Source organism: Arachis hypogaea, chromosome 19, assembly GCF_003086295.3.
Source record: "Arachis hypogaea cultivar Tifrunner chromosome 19, arahy.Tifrunner.gnm2.J5K5, whole genome shotgun sequence".
Classification (NCBI taxonomy): Eukaryota; Viridiplantae; Streptophyta; class Magnoliopsida; order Fabales; family Fabaceae; genus Arachis; species Arachis hypogaea.
The window spans coordinates 59,553,159-59,580,913 of NC_092054.1; the positions used below are offsets into that span (position 1 = coordinate 59,553,159).

A 27,755-nucleotide genomic window follows, 5' to 3' on the forward strand; every position below is an offset into this window, starting at 1 on the left:
TGTGATTTACAATTCGTGCACCAAGTTTTTGGCGCCGTTGCCGGGGGTTGTTTGAGTTTGAACAACTGACGGTGAATCTTGTTGCTTAGATTAGGAAATTTTTGTCTTTTGGGTCAGAGTCTTTTATTTTCTTTTCAAAAATTTTTCAAAAAAAATAATTTTTCTATTAAATCTCGTACCAAACTTTAAGTTTGGTGTTTTCTTGTTGATTTCCCTTTGTTTTTCGAAAATTTTATTTTGGTTTTCTAAAATTTTAAGTTTGGTGTTCTTTCTTCATGTTCTTGTGTTCTTGTGAGTCTTCAAAGTGGTCTTGAGTTTTCCTTGTGTCTTGATCTTAAAATTTTTAAGTTTGGTGTTCCTTGGTGTTTTCCCTCCAAAATTTTCGAAAACAAGGAGCATTAGATCTAAAAATCTTAAATCTTGGGCTATCTTATTGTTTCTCTCTTTCCTCTTTAAATTCAAAAATATCTTTTCTCTCTTTTTTTTTAAAAAAAAATTTTCGAAATTTATTTTAAAATTCAGACTTTTTTTCAAATTTAAAATCTTTTTCAAATCATATCTTTTTCAAAACTTCCTGACCACTTTCTCTCTCCTCATTTTTTTCGAAAATCTTCACCTATTTTTATTTATTTTATTTTAATTTATTTTATTTTTGAAATAAATAAATAAATAAAAATAAATTTTTTATTTTACATCATCTCCCTTTCTCCATCATGGATCTAAGTGGAAATGAACAGTCCAGGAGGACTCTGGGGTCATATGCTAACCCCTCTACTGCTTCATATGGGAGTAGTATCTGCATACCCTCCATTGGAGTCAGTAGCTTTGAGTTGAATCATCAGCTCATTATCATGGTGCAGCAAAGCTGCCAGTATTCCGGTCTTCCACAGGAAGAACCTACAGAGTTTCTGGCACAGTTTTTACAAATTGCTGACACAGTACATGATAAGGAAGTAGATCAGGATGTCTACAGATTATTACTGTTTCCATTTGCTGTAAAACACCAAGCCAAGAGGTGGTTAAATAACCAACCTAAGGCTAGCATAAGGACATGGAAACAGTTGACAGAAAAATTCCTGAATCAATACTTTCCTCCAAAACGGATGACACAGCTAAGGCTGGACATCCAAGGCTTTAAACAAGGAGATAATGAATCTCTTTATGATGCCTGGGAGAGATACAGAGAGATGCTACGAAAATGCCCCTCTGAAATGTTTTCAGAGTGGGTTCAGTTAGACATCTTCTATTATGGGCTTACAGAAAGAGCTCAGATCTCTCTAGATTGCTCAGCTGGTGGATCTATCCACATGAGAAAGACAATTGAAGAAGCTCAAGAGCTCATTGATACAGTTGCTAGAAATCAGTATCTGTACCTAAGCAGTGACTCTTCCATGAAAGAAGAGGCTAAAACAGTAACTGCTGAACTTAGTCCTGCAGAGCAAGCTGCTGAATTCAATCAGCAATTGGATTTTCTAACAAAGCAGTTAGCTGAATTCAAGGATAAACTACAAGAGACAAGGATGGCTAATATAAACATGGAAGTACAACTAAAGCAAACAAAGCATCAGCTGTCAAAACAAATAACAGAAGAATGCCAAGCAATTCAATTAAGAAGTGGGAAGCACTAAATACCCCACTTCAAGGCAGCAGGAAACCAAGAAATGAGCAAACCACCCAAAATCCATCTGAGGACAGTAAGAGCCCAGGGAAAAATAATTCTGGCGCTAAAACGCCAGAAGTTGGGTGGAAGGCTGGTGCTGAATGCCCAGACCATGCTCAAGACTGGCGTTCAACGCCAGAAACAAGCAAGGATCTGGCGTTGAACGCCCAAAAGAAGCTCAGTTCTGGCGTTCAAACACCAGGAATAGATGAGGAGCTGGCGTCTAACGTCACTCCAGCTTCTAACTCTGGCACTCAATTACCAGTGAGGGATCAGACACACACGAGTGCTGATAACAACCCATCTAAAAAGGCTTCTTCAACCACTTCTGTAGGAAATAAACTTACAGCAACTAAGGTTGAGGAATATAAAGCCAAGATACCTTATCCTCAAAAACTCCGCCAAGAGGAGCAGGATAAGCAATTTGCTCGCTTTGCAGATTATCTCAGGACTCTTGAAATAAAGATTCCATTTGCAGAGGCACTTGAGCAAATACCTTCTTATGCCAAGTTCATGAAATAGATCCTGAGTCATAAGAAGGATTGGAGAGAAACTGAAAGAGTTCTCCTCACTGAAGAATGCAGTGCAGTCATTCTGAAAAGCTTTCCTGAAAAGCTTAAAGACCCTGGGAGTTTTCTGATACCATGCACATTAGAAGGTAATTGCACCAAGACAGCTTTATGTGATCTTGGGGCAAGCATCAACCTAATACCTGCATCCACTATCAGAAAGCTTGGTTTAACTGAAGAAGTTAAACCAACCCGGATATGTCTCCAACTTGCTGATGGCTCCATTAAATACTCATCAGGCGTGATTGAAGACATGATTGTCAGAGTTGGGCCATTCGCCTTTCCCACTGACTTTGTAGTGCTGGAAATAGAGGAGCACAAGAGTGCCACTCTCATTCTAGGAAGACCCTTCCTAGCAACTGGACGAACTCTCATTGATGTCCAACAGGGGAAAATAACCCTGAGAGTCAATGATGATGAGTTTAAGTAGAATGCTGTTAAAGCCATGCAGCATCCAGACACATCAAAAGACTGCATGAAAGTTGATCTTATTGACTCTTTGGTAGAAGAGATCAACATGGCTATGAGTCTCGAATCAGAGTTGGAAGACATCTTTAAAGATGTTCAGCCTGATTTGGAGGATTCAGAGAAAATGAAAGAGCCTCTGAAATTTCCTCTGGAAGAGGAAAAACCTCCTAAACCCGAGCTCAAACCATTACCACCATCCCTGAAATATGCATTTCTGGGAGAAGGTGACACTTTTCCAGTGATCATAAGCTCTGCTTTAAATCCACAGGAAGAGGAAGCACTTATTAGTGCTAAGGACACATAAGATAGCTCTTGGGTGGTCCATAGGTGACCTTAAGGGCATAAGCCCAGCTAGATGCATGCACAAAATCTTATTGGAGGATAATGCTAAACCAGTGGTTCAACCATAGAGGCGGCTAAATCCAGCCATGAAGGAAGTGGTGTAGAAAGAGGTCACCAAATTACTGGAGGCTGGGATTATTTATCCTATTTCTGATAGCCCCTGGGTGAGCCCTGTTCAAGTTGTCCCCAAAAAGGGAGGCATGACAGTGGTTCATAATGAAAAGAATGAACTGGTTCCTACAAAAACAGTTACAGGGTGGCGCATATGTATTGACTACAGAAGGCTCAATACAGCCACCAGAAAGGATCATTTTCCTTTACCATTCATAGACCAGATGCTAGAAAGATTGGCAGGTCATGATTATTACTGTTTTTTGGATGGCTACTCAGGCTATAACCAGATTGCAGTAGATCCCCAGGATCAAGAGAAAACAACATTCACATGTCCATCTGGAGTGTTTGCTTATAGAAGGATGCCATTTGGGCTGTGTAATGCGCCTGCAACCTTCCAGAGATGCATGCTCTCTATTTTCTCTGATATGGTGGAAAAATTTCTGGAAGTCTTCATGGATGACTTCTCAGTATATGGAGACTCATTCAGCTCCTGTCTTGATCACCTGAAACTAGTTCTGAAAAGATGCCAAGAGACCAACTTGGTTTTAAACTGGGAAAAATGTCACTTTATGGTGACTGAAGGGATTGTCCTTGGGCATAAAATTTCAAACAAGGGAATAGAGGTGGATCAAGCAAAAATAGAGGTAATTGAAAAATTACCACCACCTGCCAATGTTAAGGCAATCAGAAGCTTTCTGGGGCATGCAAGATTCTATAGGAGGTTTATAAAGGATTTTTCAAAAATCACAAAACCTCTGAGTAATCTGCTAGCTGCTGACACACCATTTGTGTTTGACACAGAGTGTCTGCAGGCGTTTGAAACGCTGAAAGCCAAGCTGGTCTCAGCACCAGTTATTTCTGCACCAGACTGGACATTACCATTTGAGCTAATGTGTGATGCCAGTGATCATGCCATTGGTGCAGTACTGGGGCAGAGGCATGACAAGCTTCTGCATGTCATTTATTATGCTAGCCGCGTTTTAAATGATGCCCAAAAAAATTACACAACCACAGAAAAAGAATTGCTTGCAGTGGTTTATGCCATTGACAAGTTTAGATCATACTTGGTAGGATCAAAGGTGATTGTGTATACTGACCATGCTGCTCTTAAATATCTACTCACAAAGCAGGATTCAAAACTCAGGCTCATAAGATGGGTGTTGCTTCTGCAAGAGTTTGATATAGAAATAAGAGACAAAAAAGGGACAGAGAACCAAGTGGCTGATCATCTGTCCCGGATAGAGCCAATAGAAGGGACGTCATTCCCCTCTCTTGAAATCTCTGAGACCTTTCCGGATGAGCATTTGTTTGCCATTCAGGAAACACCATGGTTTGCAGACATTGCAAACTACAAAGCTGCAAGGTTCATTCCCAAGGAGTACAGCAGGCAACAAAAGAAAAAATTAATTACTGATGCAAATTACTACTTGTGGGATGAACCCTATCTCTTTAAGTGATGTGCAGATGGCATAATCCGTAGGTGTGTGCCTAAAGAAGAAGCACAAAAGGATCTTATTGATGCGCATAAACTTGTTATGCTACGATTTAGGAAATTGCACGATCGGCAAAATTCCTTCCGGCAAGTGCACCGGTTATCGTCAAGTAAAAACTCACAATAGAGTGAGGTCGAATCCCACAAGGATTGGTTGAATGAGCAATTCGGATTAGAAGTATGTTCTAGTTGAGCGGAATCAAAATTTAGATGAGAATTGCGGAATGTAAAATTGCATGAATTAAAGAGTGAGAAGCTAAATTGCTGAAATTAAAAGGGATGGGGTGATTGCATGAATTTAATAGCAGAATGTAAAGAGAAAGTGGTAGATCAGAAATGGGGAATTCATTGGGTGTTAGGAGATATTGATATCTCCGAATCAAAACATTTTTATTTCTTCCTCAACCAATGCATTCATTGAATTTTGCTTGGCAATCTTATATGATTGGATCCCAATCCCTTGGCTCACCAATTCTCTCTAAAAACGAACAAATTCCCAATCCCTTGGTTTAAATGTTCATAAGAAGAGATGATGCTCGATCACTGATTATACCACACAGTTTCATGAACCACAATTTGGTAGGATTACATGTCACAATATCCACCCAAACCCCAATCCAATTCACTGTGAGAAAACTTCTCTAGCATGAATCCTCCATTCCTTTCCCAAGGTTCCGAAGGATTCCAATTATGGGTAGTTTCTTTCCCAAGACAACTACCCAATGGAATTAGATCGAGAAGCTTTCTAACAAAATTCAAGAGAAAAGATTGAAGAAGAAGATAAAACTATTATTGATTCATTGAATTACAATAGAGCTCCCTAACCCAATGAAAGGGGTTTAGTGAGTCATAGCTCTGAATTCAATTACAAAACTAAAAGAAAATCATCCAAAGTTCCCCCTCAGGGGCTGGATTCCCCTTCAATCCCCCCCTCTCAAATGCAGAAACTAAGGCCTTTAAATAGGCTCCCTAAATTACAAAATGAAAATGAAATTCAAAGCAAATTACAATCAAATGAAAATAAACTATTCTAGATGATTCTTGTGGCCTTGATTTGGTGTTGTTGATGGGCCTTGCTTGCTTGAAGGGTAGAGTGACATAATTGATCCAAAAAGGATAATGATCCATTAAACTACACTCAAACGTTGCACTCCCCTTTCTTGAGTCGTCACTTTGTTCTCTTGTCAACCTTGCCAATTTGATGCCAAATATAGACTATTATACCTCGTTGGAAAGCTATGGATGTCAGCTTTCTAACGCAACTGGAAGCACCTCAATTGGATCTCTATAGCTCAAGTTATACTCCATGGAAGGTGCTGAGGTCAGCTGGCCTGATTGCATGTTGGTACTATGCTCTTCTATGCACATTACGGGGCTGTTTTCTCCCTCAATTTTTAGTATCCACCATGCATGCCATATATGCTTGGAAATCTCTAGATGTCTTCTTTCCAATGCATTTTGAATCACCTCATTTGGAGTTTTGTAGCTCAAGTTATTTATGTTTGAAGAAGGCATGGTCAAGCTGTTCCATATAACACGTTTAAGCTCCAGTTTAAGCTTAAACTGGAGCTTAAACGCTGGCACTCCCTGGAGGCACAAGCTCGAGCACGTTTAAGCTTCAGTTTAAGGTTAAACTGAAGCTTAAACGTGGAAATGGAAGAAGGCAACCCTGGAGTGTGGAATTGTCGAACACGTTTAAGCTTCAGTTTAAGGTTAAACTGAAGCTTAAACGTGGAAATGGAGGAAAGCCATCCTGGTTCATTTCTCAATTCTGGCGTTTAACCTCCTGGTGAGATTCTCACTTCTGGCGTTTAACCTCCAGTTTAAGGTTAAACTGGAGGTTAAACTTCAATTCCAGCATTTCTTAGCCTTCATGATTCTGGCGTTTAAGCTCCAGTTTAGGCTTAAACTGGATCTTAAACTCCACATGTGATATTCAAGCTTCCTTTATTGATTTTGTTGCTTCCTTGCCTAGCCTCTTCTTCCCTGAAATCATCCAAACAATTGCATCAAAGTCTTGCAAAAATTCATGAGAATTCTTCCATTCATAGCTTTCAAGGAATATAACTAAAAACTCATGGAATTTGCATCAAAATCTTCATGTTGAATGATTTAAGACAAGCATGACTATTTGGCCCAAATGATTACTTAAGGCTCAAGAAAATGCATAAAACAACTAAAAATAAAAGAAAAAAGGCTAGTGAAACTAGCCTAAGATGCCTTGGCATCACAACACCAAACTTAATTCTTGCTTGTCCCCAAGCAAGTTCTGAATTATTGAGAAGAAAGAATGAAACAGAAAGTAAATTCATTAGCCATATCAGTAAGTAATTGACATTGATTAATGGCGTGTTCATGCAGAAAGTTGTTGCAGCATCACTTTATTGTTTCTTAGGTAAGAATGTCACTTTTTATGTTTCCACTAAAACACTGCTTATGGCCTCTTGTTATTCACATATCCTTGGCAAGTTTCTTTTCTTTGTTTTTCTTTTTCTTTGAGCTTATTTGCTCCTTGTTGCTCAGTGTCATGTGTTGCTCAAGCCTTTGGCATTTTCTTTTTCTTATTAGTGCACTACACATATCCACTACAGGCATTTTAGTTCACATTTCTTCTTGAGACATTGGTGCCCAGCACCTCTTTGTGTGACTAAATGTTTTGTATTTAGGTTGCTCTTGATAATGGACTTTTGGTTGATAATCCCGGGTTAGTTAACCCAAGTTACCAAGTGTTGAAACACTCCTCAGAACCTATTCATCCAAGCATATCCTTAATACATAAACACCACAGGCATTTGTCTCAGAAGTTCAAACCATTGGTGCCTAGCTTATTTTCTCAATTTTTTTGCTTTTTGGTTGCCCTTTTTCAGTGGCTTTTTCCTCTTCTTTTTCTTTCTTTTTCATGGCCAAAGACATTTATTCATCAAGATCCATAGACAGCATCCTAATTTCCACTAAAAGTGACAATTCTAACTTTATTTCTTAGTGAGCTGACTATTCAATCAAACATGCATACCACCACTTAATCTTATTTGATTTCTTACCAAATGGAATTGAGTTACTTTTGTTCAAACATTTCTTTTATTTTATGGAAACAGAACAAGCATGGCAAGCATTTGTTTAAGAAGATGAAGTTATCCAGACACTTAGACTATCACTTATTTGAAAATTAAACAAACAGACAAACAAAAACTGCAATGACTCAAACTTAAAGCAGGGGTGCATGCAAACTTCAAATATCAGCAATTCAAAGTACAAGCAATTAAGTGACAATACAACCTTTTAGCATCTTCTTTGTTGTTCATCATCCTTCCTAGCCTTGGTGTTCTCTTTGATGATGATGTATATTCCTTCCATGAGATTGATTGTCTTCCTGCAAAGCTATTAGAAGTTGCTTGTTCCCCAAGCACTTTGAGAATTGGTTAGCATGCATGGATGTTTGTAGGCCTCTGAACTTAGATTGGTGTGTGAACACGAAACTTAGTTCCTTGCCATATGCAGCAATTGGGATCATATGCAGAAAACCTCATGTGCTTTTATTAAGAAAATAACTATGAACTAGAAAAAGAAACTATGAACTAGAAATTAAACTATTGTTTAAGTAGTTTCCCTGATTGGTTGGAGCTAGTGACTAGTCATGCTGAGGTAGAAATGTGCTTTTAATGAAGTTTTTGGTGGAACACCAAACTTAGAATCTCACATTCACCCTTGAATTGTTTTGGTGTGCAACACCAAATTTAGCTCCTTGCAATACAGATAAATCTACTTAACTCTTTTATTGAAATAACTAGAAAAGAAAAACTACCTTTGGTTGGGTTGCCTCCCAACAAGCGCTTCTTTAACGTCATTAGCTTGACATGCTGTTCCTGACTTTCTTCCTCTTCCTCCAGTTTGTTAAGAGGAATGACTTCAAGTGGATAAAGGAGCTAGTTAGTGCCCCTTGTTGTGAATGCTTCTTTCCAGCAAGCTTTCCCTTGTGATTGGCTTGAGTGAACTTGCTTGTTGGCTCAGGAGTTGGATTGTTCTTCGACCTTCTCTTCTTCATGGATATGGTCCTTTGTTTCTCGGTCACAATCCTCATTTTGGTGCTTGTTTCTACTGCCTTCACATCCTTGATCTCAGAACTTGGTTGTTGTTGGACATTTGGAGTATCCTGTTCATCAAAAGCTTCCTGAATTTGTGGTTCAATGAACCCTTCCTCTTTGCAACTCTCTGTTTCATTGGAGTGTGATCTCCCTTGATTGACTTTCTCCCTTTCTTGTTCTTCTGATTCCTCCCTTGGGTTTGCCATGGTATCACTAGAAGAATTGTGGGTAGGGATTTGCTTTGATAGATATCCAATTTGTGCTTCTAGCTTTTGAATGGCAGCACCTTGATTTTGTAAGTTGGATATCACTTCTTCCTTAAAGCCTTTCAAATCGGCCACATCTCTGCCCATAGTTGCAATCATTCCTTCTATCCTGTTTAATTGATCTTGAAATTGTTGGTTCGGATTGGGTTGATGAGGTTGATTATCTTGGCTGTGATATGGTGGCTGGGAGTATGTGTTTTGTGTGGGCTGATAGAGTCTTTGGTTGGAGTGTTGGTAGTGGTATGACTCTTGTGTGTAGTGGAATGAGTCTTGTGGATAGTGGAATGAATTGTATGAATTTGAGAAGGAATTTTGTGCTGAGAAATGCTCAAGTGATGAAGAATTTGGATATGTAAAACTAGGAGGTGAGGTTGGATAATTCAGAGTTGATGGCTCTTGATGAATGGGGTGTGAATAAGTGAAATCTCTTTGGTTTTGATCTTCCCAGCCACAACTTGAGTAGTGATCAAATTCACCAAAACATGGACCATTTTGTGGCTCTGGGAAGTACCCCGTTTCCTGTTCCTGATACTCCCACCCACCATGAGCATAATAACATGAATCATTCTGTGGTGGTGGAGAGTTTCTCATGAATTTTGATTGACCAAAAGATGATGGATACTCCTTTCTTTTTTGCAATGTGCTCAGTCTCAAACAATACTCATCCAAAGATAGTGGAAATTCCATAGTGAGGCAATATCACAAACAGCTAGTGGTTAGTATGCTAACAAGTGAATAAGCAAAGAAAACAAATTAAAATTTGCAGAAATTAGCAGTAATAAACTGAAACAAAAACTATTAACAAAAGAAAAGAAAAATTGCTCAATCTAGTTAACTTCCAATTGGAGAATTGTCAATCGAAAACCAATCCCCGGCAACGGCGCCATAGACTTGATGCGCATAAACTTGTTATGCTACGATTTAGGAAATTGCACGATCGGCAAAATTCCTTCCGGCAAGTGCACCGGTTATCGTCAAGTAAAAACTCACAATAGAGTGAGGTCGAATCCCACAAGGATTGGTTGAATGAGCAATTCGGATTAGAAGTATGTTCTAGTTGAGCGGAATCAAAATTTAGATGAGAATTGCGGAATGTAAAATTGCATGAATTAAAGAGCGAGAAGCTAAATTGCTGAAATTAAAAGGGATGGGGTGATTGCATGAATTTAATAGCAGAATGTAAAGAGAAAGTGGTAGATCAGAAATGGGGAATTCATTGGGTGTTAGGAGATATTGATATCTCCGAATCAAAACATTTTTATTTCTTCCTCAACCAATGCATTCATTGAATTTTGCTTGGCAATCTTATATGATTGGATCCCAATCCCTTGGCTCACCAATTCTCTCTAAAAACGAACAAATTCCCAATCCCTTGGTTTAAATGTTCATAAGAAGAGATGATGCTCGATCACTGATTATACCACACAGTTTCATGAACCACAATTTGGTAGGATTACATGTCACAATATCCACCCAAACCCCAATCCAATTCACTGTGAGAAAGCTTCTCTAGCATGAATCCTCCATTCCTTTCCCAAGGTTCCGAAGGATTCCAATTATGGGTAGTTTCTTTCCCAAGACAACTACCCAATGGAATTAGATCGAGAAGCTTTCTAACAAAATTCAAGAGAAAAGATTGAAGAAGAAGATAAAACTATTATTGATTCATTGAATTACAATAGAGCTCCCTAACCCAATGAAAGGGGTTTAGTGAGTCATAGCTCTGAATTCAATTACAAAACTAAAAGAAAATCATCCAAAGTTCCCCCTCAGGGGCTGGATTCCCCTTCAATCCCCCTCTCTCAAATGCAGAAACTAAGGCCTTTAAATAGGCTCCCTAAATTACAAAATGAAAATGAAATTCAAAGCAAATTACAATCAAATGAAAATAAACTATTCTAGATGATTCTTGTGGCCTTGATTTGGTGTTGTTGATGGGCCTTGCTTGCTTGAAGGGTAGAGTGACATAATTGATCCAAAAAGGATAATGATCCATTAAACTACACTCAAACGTTGCACTCCCCTTTCTTGAGTCGTCACTTTGTTCTCTTGTCAACCTTGCCAATTTGATGCCAAATATAGACTATTATACCTCGTTGGAAAGCTATGGATGTCAGCTTTCTAACGCAACTGGAAGCACCTCAATTGGATCTCTATAGCTCAAGTTATACTCCATGGAAGGTGCAGAGGTCAGCTGGCCTGATTGCATGTTGGTACTATGCTCTTCTATGCACATTACGGGGCTGTTTTCTCCCTCAATTTTTAGTATCCACCATGCATGCCATATATGCTTGGAAAGCTCTAGATGTCTTCTTTCCAATGCATTTTGAATCACCTCATTTGGAGTTTTGTAGCTCAAGTTATTTATGTTTGAAGAAGGCATGGTCAAGCTGTTCCATATAACACGTTTAAGCTCCAGTTTAAGCTTAAACTGGAGCTTAAACGCTGGCACTCCCTGGAGGCACAAGCTCGAGCACGTTTAAGCTTCAGTTTAAGGTTAAACTGAAGCTTAAACGTGGAAATGGAAGAAGGCAACCCTGGAGTGTGGAATTGTCGAACACGTTTAAGCTTCAGTTTAAGGTTAAACTGAAGCTTAAACGTGGAAATGGAGGAAAGCCATCCTGGTTCATTTCTCAATTCTGGCGTTTAACCTCCTGGTGAGATTCTCACTTCTGGCGTTTAACCTCCAGTTTAAGGTTAAACTGGAGGTTAAACTTCAATTCCAGCATTTCTTAGCCTTCATGATTCTGGCGTTTAAGCTCCAGTTTAGGCTTAAACTGGATCTTAAACTCCACATGTGATATTCAAGCTTCCTTTATTGATTTTGTTGCTTCCTTGCCTAGCCTCTTCTTCCCTGAAATCATCCAAACAATTGCATCAAAGTCTTGCAAAAATTCATGAGAATTCTTCCATTCATAGCTTTCAAGGAATATAACTAAAAACTCATGGAATTTGCATCAAAATCTTCATGTTGAATGATTTAAGACAAGCATGACTATTTGGCCCAAATGATTACTTAAGGCTCAAGAAAATGCATAAAACAACTAAAAATAAAAGAAAAAAGGCTAGTGAAACTAGCCTAAGATGCCTTGGCATCACTTATGGCATTGCCATGGGTCACAATATGGAGGTCATTTCGGAGGTGAGCGAACAGCCACCAAGGTCCTCCAATGTGGCTTCTACTGGCCTACACTCTACAGAGATTCCCGAGAGTTTGTACGTAACTGTGACAGTTTCCAGAGAGCTGGTAATTTGCCTCACAGTTACGCCATGCCTCAACAAGGAATCTTGGAGATTGAGTTGTTTGATGTATGGGGTATTGATTTCATGGGGCCTTTCCCACCATCATACTCAAATACTTATATTCTGGTGGCAGTTGACTATGTATCAAAATGGGTTGAGGCCATTGCCACACCCACCAATGATACTAAAACAGTGCTGAAATTCCTCTAGAAACATATATTCAGCAGGTTTGGTGTCCCCAGGGTACTAATCAGTGATGGGGGCACTCACTTCTGCAACAAACAGCTTTACTCTGCCATGGTCCGGTATGGGATTCGCCACAAGGTGGCGACTCCATATCATCCACAGAGAAATGGGCAAGCTGAAGTCTCTAACAGAGAACTAAAAAGAATCCTGGAATGGACTGTAAGTACCCGTAGAAAGGATTGGGCACGAAGCTTGGATGATGCTCTGTGGGCTTACAGAACAGCATTCAAGACTCCTATAGGGACCTCTCCATACCAACTTGTGTATGGTAAGGCATGCCACCTGCCCGTGGAACTAGAACATAAAGCCTACTGGGCAACCAGATTCCTAAACTTTGATGCCAAATTAGCTGGAGAAAAAAGATTGCTCCAGCTAAATGAGCTAGAGGAATTCAGATTCACTGCTTTCGAAAATGCCAAGCTTTATAAAGAAAAATAAAAAAAGTGGCATGACAGAAAGCTGTCATCTAGAATCTTTGAACCAGGACAAAAGGTTCTGTTGTTTAACTCTAGGCTCAGGCTGTTCCCCGGGAAACTGAAGTCCCGGTGGAGGGGACCATATATGATTACAAGTGTATCACCATATGGTTATGTGGAGCTTCAAGATATTGATTCTGACAAGAAGTTCATTGTTAATGGACAGAGAATCAAGCACTATCTTGAAGGCAATGTTGAGCAAGATGCTCAAGGCTGAAGCTAGATTAAAAGCTCAGAAAGGTCCAGCTAAAGACAATAAAGAAGCGCTTGCTGAGAGGCAACCCAGCCATGGGGCATCACTTCCTCTAAGCATTTTGCCCTATTCTTGATTTTATTTGTTTATATAAAGTTTACTGATACTAAGGTAAAGACTCAATTGTATAAGTTCACAGGGTTACAGAAGGATTCTGCACACAAAACAGAGAAAAAGAGCTCACTGGCAAGAAAACACAAGTAAGAGTCTGTTTTGGGCGTTCAACGCCCAAAAGAAGCATCCACTGGGCGTTGAACGCCAGTAAAGATAGCCATCTGGGCGTTAAACACTAGACAGAAGCATCTTCTGGGCGATGAACGCCAGAAAGAAGCTCCTTCTGGGCGTTTAACGCCAGATTTACAGTATCCTGGGCGTTTAGAAAAACGCCCAGTGACAAAGGAGTTCCTGGCGTTCAACGCCAGAAAGAAGCAACAGCTGGGCGTTGAACGCCCAGGAGAGGCAGCATTTGGGCGTTGAACACCCAAAACATGCAGCGTTTGGGCGTTCAGACGCCAGGATGGTGGGGAGGAGGTGAATTCGTTTTTACTTCATATTTTTCATTCTAAATTTAATTTTCATGTTTCAATTCATGATTTCTTGCATAAACATGTTAAGAACCCTGATTTCGAAAATCCTTAATTTCTAAAAACCCCATTTTAAAAAAAAATATCAAATATATCTTAATCCATAAGCACAAATCCTTTTTTTTTATCCAATTCAACCCTTTTTCAAAATTTTCAAAACAAATCTATCTCTTTTCATTCAAAAATCTTTTCAACTAATCAATATCTTTTTCAAATTTCCATACTATCTTTTTCAAAAATCCAAATCTATCTTTTTCAAATATCTTTCATATCTTTTCAATCTTAAATCATATCTTCTATCTTATCTTTTTTTGTATTTTCGAAATAACCCACCCCCTTCTCCCTTTAAATATGGGTTCGGCCTCCCTCCTCTCTCATCCACCATCCTACACTAGCTCTCCTTCTATCCCTCTCTTTTCTTTTCTTTTGCTTGAGGACAAGCAAACCTCTAAGTTTGGTGTGTTTATCCGTGATCACTAAACCATACCCACTAAGATCATGGCTCCTAAAGGAAAACAACCCACTCCAAGAGGCAAGAAAGAGAGTGTTCCAAAACCACTTTGGAATCAAGGAAAGTTCTTAACTAAAGAACATTCAGACCATTATTACAAAATAATGGGTCTAAGATCAGTGATTCCGGAAGTTAGATTCGATCTGAAAGATGATGAATATTCGGAGATCCAGGAGCAAATCCGAATCAGGAACTGGGAGATCCTAGCCAATCCTGAAATAAAAGTGTGAAGGAATATGGTCCAGGAGTTCTATGCTAATATGTGGCATACAGACAGGCAAAGACTATCTGGATTTGCTATCTATGACTATCGGACCTTGGTCAGAGGAAAGATTGTTCATACCCACCCTGACAAGATCAGGGAGATCTTAAAGCTACCTCAACTGAAAGATGATCCAGACTCCTTCAATAGGAGAATGATGAGAACAGACAAGGGCCTGGATAAGATTCTAGAGGATATATGTATCCCTGGAGCCAGGTGGACCACTAGCACGAAGGGTGTCCCAAATCAACTCAAAAGAGAATATCTCAACCCAGTCGCCAGAGGATGGCTGGACTTCATTGGGCATTCTCTGCTGCCAACTAACAACCGTTCTGAAGTCACTATTAGAAGAGCAGTGATGATCCATTGCATCATGATGGGAAAAGAAGTGGAAGTTCATCAACTGATTTCAACTGAATTCTACAAAATTGCAAACAAAAATTCCAAAGATGCCAGGTTGGCTTATCCAAGCTTGATTTCTATGCTCTGCAAGGACGCTGGAGTAAGGATGGGAATAACTGAGTATATCTCAGTTGAGCGGCCAATCACCAAAGCATCAATGGAAAAACAACAATCACAGGATGACCCCATCAAGAAGAGAACACAGGAAATTCTCCCAGAAATCCCTCAATCTGAATACTGGGAGTATCTTGAAACATCTATTACCAAGATGCAAGAAGCTATGGAACAAATACAAAAAGAACAGAAGGAACAAAGTAGCATTCTGTGTTCTTTATTTGCTTAAAGAACAGGAGGAGCAAGGGCGTGATTTAAGGGAATTGAAGCGCCAGAAATTATCTCTTGAAGGACCAAGCACCCCGCAGATTAGAGGAACATCCACTTCCCAGAACAAAGGTTGTTAAATTCCAATCTTAGCCTTAACTCTGTGATAGCTGTTTTTATTTTAGTTTTACCTCAGGAGTCATATAGTAGTAATTAGTATCTATATTTTTGATTTTATCCCCAATTAAGCTATAATTTAATCTTATCATCATCATTAAACATGAATAAAATAGAAGAATTTCTTTAGAATAAGAGGCAATATTTTTTTCTAGTTTTTAATAAGATAAATTCTAATTGTTTACATGTGGTGGCAATGCTTTCTGTCTTCTGAATGAATGCTTGAACAGTGCATATGTCTTTTGAATTTGATGTTTAAGACTGTTAAATATGTTGGCTCTTGAAAGAATGATGAACATGAGACATGTTATTGATAATCTAAAAAATCATAAAAATGATTCTTGAAGCAAGAAAAAGCAGCAAAGAACAAAGCTTGCAGAAAAAAAAATATAGAGAAAGAAAAAGAGAAAGCAAGCAGAAAATGCCAAAGCTCTTAAAACCAAAAGGCAAGAGCAAAAAGCCAATAACCCTTAAAACCAAAAGGCAAGGGTAAATAAAAAGGATCCCAAGGCTTTGAGCATCAGTGGATAGGAGGGCCTACAGGAATAAAATCCTGGCCTAAGCGGCTAAACCAAGCTGTCCCTAACCATGTGCTTGTGGCGTGAAGGTGTCAAGTGAAAACTTGAGACTGAGCGGTTAAAGTCAAGGTCCAAAGCAAAATAAGAGTGTGCTTAAGAACCCTGGACACCTCTAATTGGGGACCTTAGCAAAGATGAGTCACAATCTAAAAAGGTTCACCCAATTATGTGTTTGTGGCATTTATGTATCCGGTGGTAATACTGGAAAACAAAGTGCTTAGGGCCATGGCCAAGACTCATAAAGTAGCTATGTTCAAGAATCATCATACTGAAATAGGAGAATCAATAACACTATCTGAATTCTAAGTTCCTATAGATGCCAATCACTCTGAGCTTCAATGGATAAAGTGAGGTGCCAAAACTGTTCGGAAGCAAAAAGCTACTAGTCCCGCTCATCTAATTAGAATCTGAGCTTCACTCAAAAACTCTGAGACATTATTGCTTCTTTACTTATTAATATTCTATTTTATTTATCTAGTTGCTTGGGGACAAGCAACAGTTTAAGTTTGGTGTTGTGATGAGCGGATATTTTATACGCTTTTTGGGGTTAATTTCATATAGTTTTTAGTATGTTTTAGTTAGTTTTTAGTTTATTTTCATTAGTTTCTAGGAAAAATTCATATTTCTGGATTTTACTATAAGTTTGTGTATTTTTCTGTAATTTCAGATATTTTCTGGCTGAAATTGAGGGAGCTGAGCAAAAATCTGATTCAGGCTGAAAAAGGACTGCTGATGCTGTTGGATTCTGACCTCTCTGCACTCGGAATGGAATTTCTGGATCTACAGGAGTCCAAATGGCGCGCTTTCAATTGTGTTGGAAAGTAGACATCCAGGGCTTTCCAGAAATATATAATAGTTCATACTTTGCTCAAGGATAGATGATGTAAACTGGCGTTCAACGCCAGTTCCATGTTGCTGTCTGGCGTCCAGCGCCAGAAACAAGTTACAAGTTGGAGTTCAATGCCAGAAAAGGATCCAAAGATGGCGTTGAATGCCCAAAACAGCCCTATGCATGTGATTAGCTTAAGTCTCAGCCCCAGCACACACCAAGTGGGCCCCAGAGGTGGATTTCTACACCATCTATCATAGTTTGTTCATTTTCTGTAAACCTAGGTTACTGGTTTAGTATTTAAACAACTTTTAGAGGTTTATTTTGCATCTCATGACATTTTAGATCTGAACTTTGTACCTTTTGACGGCATGAGTCTCTAAACTCCATTGTTGGGGGTGAGGAGCTCTGCTGTGTCTCGATGAATTAATGCAAGTATTTTTGTTTTCCATTCAAACATGCGTGTTCCTATCTAAGATATCCATTCGCACTTCAATATGAATATGATGAACGTGACAATCATCATCATTCCTCCACGAACGCGTGCCTGACAACCACTTATGTTCCACTGTAGAATGAATGAATATCTCTTAGATCTCTTAATCAGAATCTTCGTGGTATAAGCTAGATGATGGCAGCATTCAAGAGAATCCGAAAAGTCTAAACCTTGTCTGTGGTATTCCGAGTAGGATTCAGGGATTGAATGACTGTGACGAGCTTCAAACTCGCGAGTGCTGGGCGTAGTGACAGACGCAAAAGGATAGTAAATCCTATTCCGGTACGATTGAGAACCTGCAGATGATTAGCCGTGCGGTGACAGCGCATCTGGACCCTTTTCACTGGAAGGATGGATGGTAGCCATTGACAACGGTGATCCACCAACACACAGCTTGCCATAGGAGGACGTGCGTGCGTGAATCAGAAAACAGAGGAAAGCAGAATTTCAGAAGACAAAGCATCTCCAAAACTCCAACATATTCTCCATCATTGCATACAAGTATAATTTGTGTTCTGCCCTTTTATTCCTTGCAATCAAATTTGATAAGTGAATTATTTTATTGTCTTCCTGACTAAGAGTTACAAGATAACCATAGATTGCTTCAAGCCAACAATCTCCGTGGGATCGACCCTTACTCACGTAAGGTATTACTTGGACGACCCAGTGCACTTGCTGGTTAGTGGTACGAGTTGTAAAAAGTGTGATTTACAATTCGTGCACCAATGAGCCCAGTTATCATGCAAGGATAAGTAAGAGCCCTGACAATGATGAGCTCACAGAAATCGTGACTGACATCTGTGTTATAGCAGCTGATTGGGAAAGGTATGCAGATGGAAGACCCCGGTTCATCAAGAGGGACACAAGGAGGACAAGCAAGGAGGAGAGCATGGGCAACCACATGAGTAAAAGGTGGTGGAGTTCCTTCTTTGGTCCATCTTTCTCTATGCTTTAAATAAGGAAGATCTCGTATGAAATAGAACTTGCTTCCATGTTAGTTTGAACTTTTTTTATTTTGTCTTTTAAGCTTTTTGTTGAATAGGTCTATGCTTGCTGGTCTTTATGACACTGCATCCTTACTTTGCTTATTTGTATGCTTGTCCCTTTGAATCAAATGAAAAGAGAATGAGTGTTTTGCAAAAGACCAGAGTGGAGTGCATACTATGGAGTAAGTTCCTGAGTTTGTGGTGTGGTCATAAGTTAGCTAAGTTGGTTCAATCACAAGGTGGGAAGACAACTATCTGTCCTAAATCATATGCTTTGAACACACCCCATGAGACTAGCTAAATAACAAGATCCTAATAAGAAAAAGGGAAAGAACAATAAAGGTTGAAAAATAAAAGAAAAAGAGTAAGCAATAAGGCTAGGCACCAATGGTTTTAATCTTGAGGCATGTGTCTGTGGTGCTCCTGTGTGAGGGATCTACTTGGATGAATAAGCTCTTAGGGGTGCCTTATCACTTGGTAATTTGGGTTAACTAACTCGGGATTATCAGCTGAAAGTCCACTATCAAGAGTAACCTTCACTACAGAGCATTTAGTAACCCAAAGAGGTACTGGACACCAATGTCTCAAGAAAAGAAAATAAATAAACTATATGCCTGTGGTGTGTATATATGGGGGAACGAGACTTGAGGGAGTAAGTCCTTAGGGGTGTCTTAACACCTAACACCTTGAACCAACTGGTTCGGGAGTGTTGGCTGAAAGCTTATCTTAAAGAGTCGCCCCCTTACAGAGCACTTAGCCTAAGAACACAAATAAGCCCTGAAATAACAATAAAAGGATCAATGAATAAAAGTCTCATGGGATGCGATCACAGTGAGTATTCTAGGACATGATAAAGGTCTGAAAGCCAGTAAAGGAATGAATCTAAGTTGCTATGCATGAAACCACCATAAAACCAAGGACATGACCTCCACAAGAATGACTCATTTCTCTTGGCATTCCATTCATCATTCTCTTGTTCAAGTACTTGCTTAGGGACAAGCAAGCTTTAAGTTTGGTGTTGTGATGCCAGGGCATTTTGGCCAGTTTTACTGCCCTTTTCTTTACTGTTTTTAGGGTAGTTTCATGCATTTCCTTAGAAAATAAGCTAGTTTTGGGTAGATATTCACTTACATCTTGATTCAAGCATACATTGTGTACTTTACATGATTTCATGAGGATTTTGCATGAATTTAATGACAAATTGGATGTTGTACTTCCCATGACTTGGACTAGAACTTTGATGCACTCTATTGCTTGATTTCAGGACAAAGGAAGCAAGAAAGAACCACGTTAGCAGCCACGTTAATCTAATTAACGTAACTCCTAACGTGGAATGGGAGTAACTTGCAAAGTTAATGAGAAAAGTAATCGCCAATAACGCTCTCGAAGCCATCATTTCCCACGTTAAGAGTCACGTTAACTAAGTTAACGTGAACTCTAACGTGGAGGAAAGGAAATGGAGCCAACGTTAGTGACACTTACCTTTGTCACTAACGTTGGACCAAGCTCATAAGTGGCCACGTTAGTTGCCACGTTAACTTAGTTAACGTGGCCTCTAACGTTAAGAAGTAAAGGGGAAGCCAACGTTAGTGACATTCAACTTTGTCACTAACGTTGGCCAAGTCACAATAAGCCACGTTAACTCCCACGTTAACCTAGTTAACGTGGAAGCTAATGTGAAGAAAGTAGGTGATTGACAACGTTAGTGACACCAAACATTGTCACTAACGTTGGGATTAACCCACACAAGACCCAATAAGCCACGTTAACTCCCACATTAACCTAGTTAACGTGGAAGCTAACGTGAAGAAGGAAGGTGATCGCCAACGTTAGTGACACCTAACATTGTCACTAACGTTGGAAGGAGCCCACACAAGCCACAATGAGTCACGTTAACTCCCACGTTAACTTAGTTAACGTGGAAGCTAACGTGGATAAGGGAATGATGAGCCAACGTTAGTGACACTCAACTTTGTCACTAACATTGGAGATGGCTAGCATGGCCACGTTAGAAGCCACGTTAACCTAGTTAACGTGGACTCTAACGTGAGAAATAGGGGCACATTGGAACGTTAGTGACAAAGGTAAGTGTCACTAACGTTCTCGAAGGTTGGCAAGCCTACGTTAAAAGAGCCACGTTAACTAAACTAACGTGGACTCTAACGTAGGAAAGGGGGAGACTTCTCAACGTTATTGGGAAAGGTAAGTCCCAATAACGTGTGCGAAGGACAAAGAGGCAACGTTAGTAGCAACGTTTGTGCCACTAACGTTGGAGTTAACGTGGCTCTTACTTTGGTGAGGAACGTTAGTGAAAAAGGTGATTGTCACTAACGTTCTCGAACCCACATTTCCACTTAAACGTTAACACCACTAACGTCCTGAGCTAAAGTCTCTGCCCACTTCACACTTTCTCTCTGCAAGTAAAACTAAGCCCAATGAAGAAGATAACTGCTTCAAACTCAAGATCCAAAGGCCCATACCCAAGACTTGAAGAGCCAACTAAAAGATCAGAAGAGTAGTATATATAGGAGTAGCTTTGAATTAAAATGAGAGTTGGAAATTATAGGGAGCCTCTTGGCATAGAACTACTCTCTATATTTTACTTTCTCTGCACTTCTAGTTTCATTATGTATTCTCCATCTTTGTTTTCATTTTCCAGAGCTATGAACAACTAAACCTCTTTCATTGGGTTAGGGAGCTCTGTTGTAATTTGATGGATCAATACTAGTTTTCATTATTCTTCTTCTATCTTTTCTCTTGATTTTACTTGAAAGCTTTCGATCTTCATCCAATTGGGTAGTTATCTTGGAAAAGAAGCTATTTAAACTTGGATCTCTTCTGAACTTTGAAAGAGGAATGAAGAGATCATGCTAGAAATGCTTTCTCATGCTGGACCAAATTGGGTTTGGATGGATATGTGACTATAATCCTCTCAACACTTGATTTGGGAAATGCATGTGGTATAATCAGTGACCATACTTCATCTCTTCTCATGAGCAATTGACCAAGGAATTGGCTATTGATCAAGATTTGAGAGATTGAATTACAAGGAATTGTAATTCGATCACTTAAGATTGCCAAGGAGATCAATGAGTGCATTGATTGAGGAAGAGATGAAAATGAAATTGATCCGGAGAATGCAACATCTCCTGAGCCCAATGAACTCCCCATTTCTGATCTTACCCATTCTCTTTAATTTCTGTCATTTACTTTTATGAGCAATTACCCCATTCCCATTTAAGATTCTGCAATTTACTTTCCGTCATCTACATTCAGCTCTTTATTTCTAGCATTTACTTTTCTGTTATTTACTTTCCCGCCATTTAATTTTCTGCAATTCTCAACTCAAATTCTGATTCGCTCAATTAGAACATTCCTCTAATTAAAGTTGCTTGATCAATCAATCTCTATGGGATTCGACCTCACTCTATTGTGAGTTTTTACTTGACGACAAATTCGGTACACTTGCCGAAAGAAATTTGTTATGAGACAAGTTTTCCGTGCATCAACAGCATCACTTGAAAAGCGCACCCTATTCCCAAATGCCAAAACCGTAGCGCTTGGTGCAGAAAAGCGTAGCCTTTGAGAATAGGCAATGGCCGAATAAGAATCACCCCAAAAAGCGTAGCCATAGCCCAGAAAGCGTAGCCGTAGCCTAAGGCATCATTTTTTTTCACTTTTGGCTACACTTTTCAAGTGTACCTGAATGGGTGTTTTTCTTGTACCTTTTTCATTCTATATATAATTTATAATTTATATTTTATATTAGTTGTAACACCTTACCACACAAAACTTTACACTTAAGCCGTAAAACAGAGGTGGTGTGGTATTACAACCTCTAAAATAAAATATATTCATAATAATATGAAAAAGGATACAGTATACAAGGATCCTTGAAAAATGGATAAAGCAAAATCACGAAATAAAAAGCACAACGCTCAGGAAATGTGATTACTTGCTGTAAAGAAATCTAAAGTTAACAAACATAGGATAACAGAAACTAGGAATAGAGAGCCAAAAGGTACAAGATAACAAGCTCCTAACTCAGCCTGCAAAGCTAAGGCTAGCCGGAGAATATTTACATACATAATATACCACTTTTAGCCCAAAGAACATGTTTAAAAGCCCTAGTTCTCCAAAAACTTCTAAGAGGTACAAAAGTAAAGTAGTAATATACACATGAGGAGAGTCTAATACATATACATATCAAAATATCAAAAGTAGGGCCCCAAAATGATCCATTTCGCCGCAGAACTCCAGTCGCCTAGCGAGGTGCTTCTCGACATGCATCTGAAAAGCAACAACATAGCATGGGATGAGAACTGGGAGTTTTCAATATAGTAAAGGTGCTACGCACATAAGTTATAAGGTCCTGGGAATGCCAGAGGCAATCTTAGAATGCCGACACTTAGATATAAAAGCTTAAGGTACAAAAACAGAAACCATAATTGGGTGGTCTTCTAAGAATATCTAAGCCTAGCTTAAACATAACCTTAACACTAAGTCTTTCCACCTTTCCTCCGTTCCTCCATCTCCGGTGAGTTAGCAAAGACAGACAAATAGACAAATGCAAGCACAAGTAGGGAACAAGTAGTGCAAGTAGCAAATATAACAGTTAGCATAATATATTCAATTAGGCATTCCCAACTAATGTATAGCAAACAAAGCAAACAATATGCACATGATGTATGCCTGTCCTATGGTTGATGAGGCTTATCTGTCGGTTATCAAGCCAACCCGACAAGTCCAGCTGCTAAACCCTGGACTGTCCCCTATTGTGCATCCCAAGAGTCTATGCATAATTTTTTCACAGAAATGTACATCAATTTTCTCAATGGGGGTACCATTTCCGGGAATTTATATGTGCTCAGTCACCCTTACGACGTAGGGTCAACAGAGTATCGAGTCTCGACCTAGAACACGTGGTGGCAAGTCACGATACTTTACCCAGGGAAACTTGTATCTTAGATAAAATTGAGTGTATAAGCCAATAAACATTCATATTCACTTGTAATCATTGCATAATCATATCATTTAAGCTATGGTACCATATATACTCCCAGTATACATATTTTCATATATAACTCATCACTTTTCTAACTTTACTTCACTCCTAAGTTACCTCCATTTCCTAGCTTCAACTTATGATACACCACTATTTTATGATATATTTTGGACTGAATTGAGTAGGTTTTGTCAACTGCTCTCACACTTATTAATGTAAATTGCATGTTTTTATGTTTCCTTCCTAATTTTGTGCTATAATTGAAAACATGCCTCCTAAGCCTTTAAATCACTAGTTTTTAATCCCCTGTTATTATCATTCGATGCCATGATATGTGCATTAAGTGATTACAGGATTTATAGAGTACGAATGGCACAGAGGATGAAGAGGAAGCATGCTGAAGGGGAATGAACACAAGAATTTGAAGATTTGAGAAGGTGGAGGCGACGCGCGCACATGGCTGACACGTATGCGTGATCAAGCCATTTTCCACTAACGCGTACGCGTGGCTGACTCGTACGCGTGACGAGCATCACGTGCTGCAATTTTCAGAACTCGCTGGGGGTGATTTCTGGGCTGATTTGGACCCAGTTTCAAGCCCGAAAGTGCAGACTAGAGGCTGGGATGGAGCTGAGACTGAAGACACTTTCACTTTAGCTTAGTTTTTCATTTTTGAATTCTAATGAGAGAAACTCCTACTTCTCTCTAGGATTTTTGGCATTCTTAGTTTTCTTGCAATTGGATCTTGAGAGAGCTGTTGCTACCTTCAATTGGAGTCATTTTTCTTATAGTTTTCTTCTCTAGTTCCTCTATTACTCTTTTACATTTGATTATTTTGAATTCATGTTTGGATCTTGTTATCTTTGGATTTTATTAATGCATTGAGTTGTTTTCATATCTATTATTATTGCTTGTTTTGTTATTGTTGATTATTGTTAGTGGTAATTTGGATTGAGTTATTTTATCATTTGTTATCATGTCTTTTATCTTTGCTCACCAAGTGTTTGAGAAAATGTCATCCAATATCATGGAGTAGATTTCCTTGCTTGGTTGCGGGTTGATAATTGGAGCCACTTGAATTGTTATACTCAAGTATTAATCTGTAATTGAAAATTGCTAATTAGCCTGAAACTCACCCACTCTAGTTCTTCTCTATGAAGTAACTAGGACTTGTGAGCTAAGGTTAATCATTTCACTTGACTTTTCTTCACTTGTTAGAGGATAACTAAGTGAGAGCAATGAGCTTTTACCATCACTCTTGGGAAAGACAATAAGGATAGAATTTCCAATTCTCACCCCTAACCAAGGCTTTTAATATTGATTATTTTACAACTCTTGCTAATTATTCATTGCTTTAATTTCTAGTTATTTATTTTCCTGGTTCTCAAGCTCAAAAAATCTCCAGGAAAATCACAACCAATAATTTGCATTTTGTGTCAACTCCTAGGGAAAATGACTCGGGATTCTACTCCCGGTTATTTATTTCACTTGTGACACATTTTAAATTCAATAGCGGAAATCTCGTGGGTCAAGACTATACTTGCAACGTGAATTTGGAAAAATACTTTTGGTAATTCTTGACCAGAATTTATCTGTGTACGCAAAAATCCCAGACACGTGGGGGTACGTTTTATCAAAAATTTTAACTAATTCTGAAAACGTACAGAATTTCAATTTTGAATCCTAAACTTCCGACGGGCATAACTTTTTCGTTTTAAATCATTTTTCTTCTGTTCTTCGAAGGGCGTAAACCTCGCGGACCCAATTTTTATATAAAACATATTTAACACCATTTGGGGGTCCGGAAGCCAAGTTATGACCCGCCGAAATTTGGATAAAAACCAACGTTACATAAAAACCCGAAAACCTCCATCTTTTCTAAAATTCAACTTCAATTCAACTTACCATACCCATAACCATCAACACAACTTATCTTTCTCAACACTACAACAACCTCCACGTCTTACCATTTCTCAATTCAACCATATCATGCATCAATCTCTCAAATACATCAATAAGATTATCATTCACCTATCCTAGGCATATACATTCATGTCATCAAGTCAATAATAATCAATTCATTAATTCACATCCTATTATTATCAGCAATAGCAATCACCCAATCAAATATACAACTCATATCACAAATCATCACCAAGGGTACTAAGCATTAAACATTCCTTTACGTTCCAACCTATCCCATGGTCGTCTAGCATAAGTTTTCACAGAACATTATATATTAAATACGAGAAACCTAAACCATACCTTGGTCGATTTCTATGTATTTTCCGAGACACCACCAAGGCAACAAACACAACCCCAAAAGGTCCAAAATCTCCAAGACAATGCTTCCTAAACTCCACCTAGCTTCCAATTTACTTATACACAACCCTAATTCATACATATCACACATACATACTTAAAATTCAATATCTAACATACTAAATCAAAGAATTGACTAGGGTTAGTGATTCTTACCATATATATGCCTTGATTAAACAAAGGCCCATAAATTCTTCAAGCTACTCTGAGCCTAAACATCAAGACATCGAATTTTAATAACCAAAACCTCAAAATTTCGAAAATCAAAGGGAAGAGAGGCTGAGATCAAAATCAAGGTTTTTTTTTTTACCAAAATTGGGTACCGGGCTTTGTAGGACTCAACGCGCTGGACGCGTGGCCATGAACGGTACGGCGATCGGAGCTTCGGATAAAAAGTTATTGAGATTTGATTATATGAGTGAGGGTTTGGGGTTGTCACATGTTCTTCCCCCTTTCTTAGAATGTTTCCAGTGTGAATGAGGATGAAGGGAGAAAAGGGAGCTGAGCTGTTTAAGTGTGGTTGGGTTTAATTGGGCCCACTTTGGGCTCGGTTCGACCGATTCGGCCCGTTCGACCCAATCTTGGGCCAAATTCTTTGAAATTAGTGTCACAATTTTTGTTTTGATGAACTCTTTCCCATTTTAATATAAAATTCACATTTATAATTTCCTTTTTTAAAATTTAATTTATTGACTAATTATTCGCTAATTTTACGGGGTTTACATCCTACCCACCTAATTAAGAATTTTGCTCTCAAAATTCAGATTTAGTTACCTGAAAAGAGGTGTGGGTAGTCCTTCCGCATATCCGAATCGGGTTTCCACGTATGCTCTTCTATACCAGCTCGACTCCAAGCCACTTTCACTAATGATACCTCCTTCCCACACAAACGCTTGATGTTGGTGTTGTCGATCCTAACCGGGATTTCTGGTAATGTTAGATCTTCCCTCACTTGAACTGATTCCGACTCCAGAACATGGCTTTCATCAGGAGTAAATTTACGAAGCTGTGACACATGAAACACGTCGTGCAGGTTCAAAAGATGCGGTGGTAAGGCAATCCTATAAGCCACCGGCCCAATCCTCTTTAGAATCTCAAACGGCCCGATGTAATGAGGATTCAGTTTCTTGGTGTTGATTGCTCTACCCACTCCAGTTGTTGGAGTAACCTTCAGAAACACATACTCTCCTTCAAATTCTAAAGGCTTTCGCCTTTGATCATCATAACTTTTTTGACGGTTCTGAGCGACAAGCATTTGGCTTCGGATTTTCTTTATCTGCTCAGTGGTTTCAGATATCATTTCAGGCCCTAACAAACTCCTCTCTCCGGTCTCATACAATCATAGCGGAGATTGACATTTTCTTCCATACAGAGCCTCATACGTAGCCATCCTGATGCTCGCATGGTAGCTATTGTTATATGCAAACTCCACTAGAGGCATATATCAATCCCAGGTCGTCGGCTGGTCCAGAATATGGACAATGATACAGTATACGAGGAGTCTTGAAAGACGGATAAAGCAAAATTGCGAAATAAAAAGCGCAATGCTCAGGAAACGCGATTACTTGCGTGTGAAGAAATCTAAAGTTAACAAACATAGGATAATAGAAACTAAGAATAGAGAGCCAAAAAGTACAAGATAACAAGCTTCTAACTCAGCCTTCGAAACTAAGGCTGGCCGGAGAATATTTACATACATAATATACCACTTTTAGCCCAAAGAACATGTTTAAAAGCCCTAGTTCTCCAAAAACCTCCAAGAGATACAAAAGTAAGGTAGTAATATACACATGAGGAGAGTCTAATACATATACATATCAAAATATCAAAAGTAGGGCCCCAAAATGATCCACTTCGCCGTAGAACTCCAGACGCCTAGCGAGGTGCCTCTCGACCTGCATCTGAAAAGCAACAACATAGCATGGGATGAAAACCGGGGGTTCTCAACATGGTAAAGGTCCCATGCACATAGATATAAGGTCCTGGGAATGCCAGAGGCGATCCTAGAATGCCGACACTCAGATATAAAAGCTTAAGGTACTAAAACAGAAACCATAATTTGGTGGTCTTC

General features: G+C 39.1%; 1 protein-coding gene across 1 annotated transcript; it reads right to left on the reverse strand.

The window, feature by feature from the left end:
- Positions 1-25,503: 25,503 nt before the first annotated feature.
- On the reverse strand, positions 25,504-26,984 carry LOC140182274 (uncharacterized). The gene is made up of 2 exons (XM_072228425.1): positions 26,525-26,984; positions 25,504-25,571 (listed from the first exon to the last, which is right to left on the reverse strand). Exons 1-2 carry the CDS (start codon positions 26,982-26,984, stop codon positions 25,504-25,506), a joined length of 528 nt encoding a protein of 175 aa, XP_072084526.1.
- Positions 26,985-27,755: the final 771 nt, after the last annotated feature.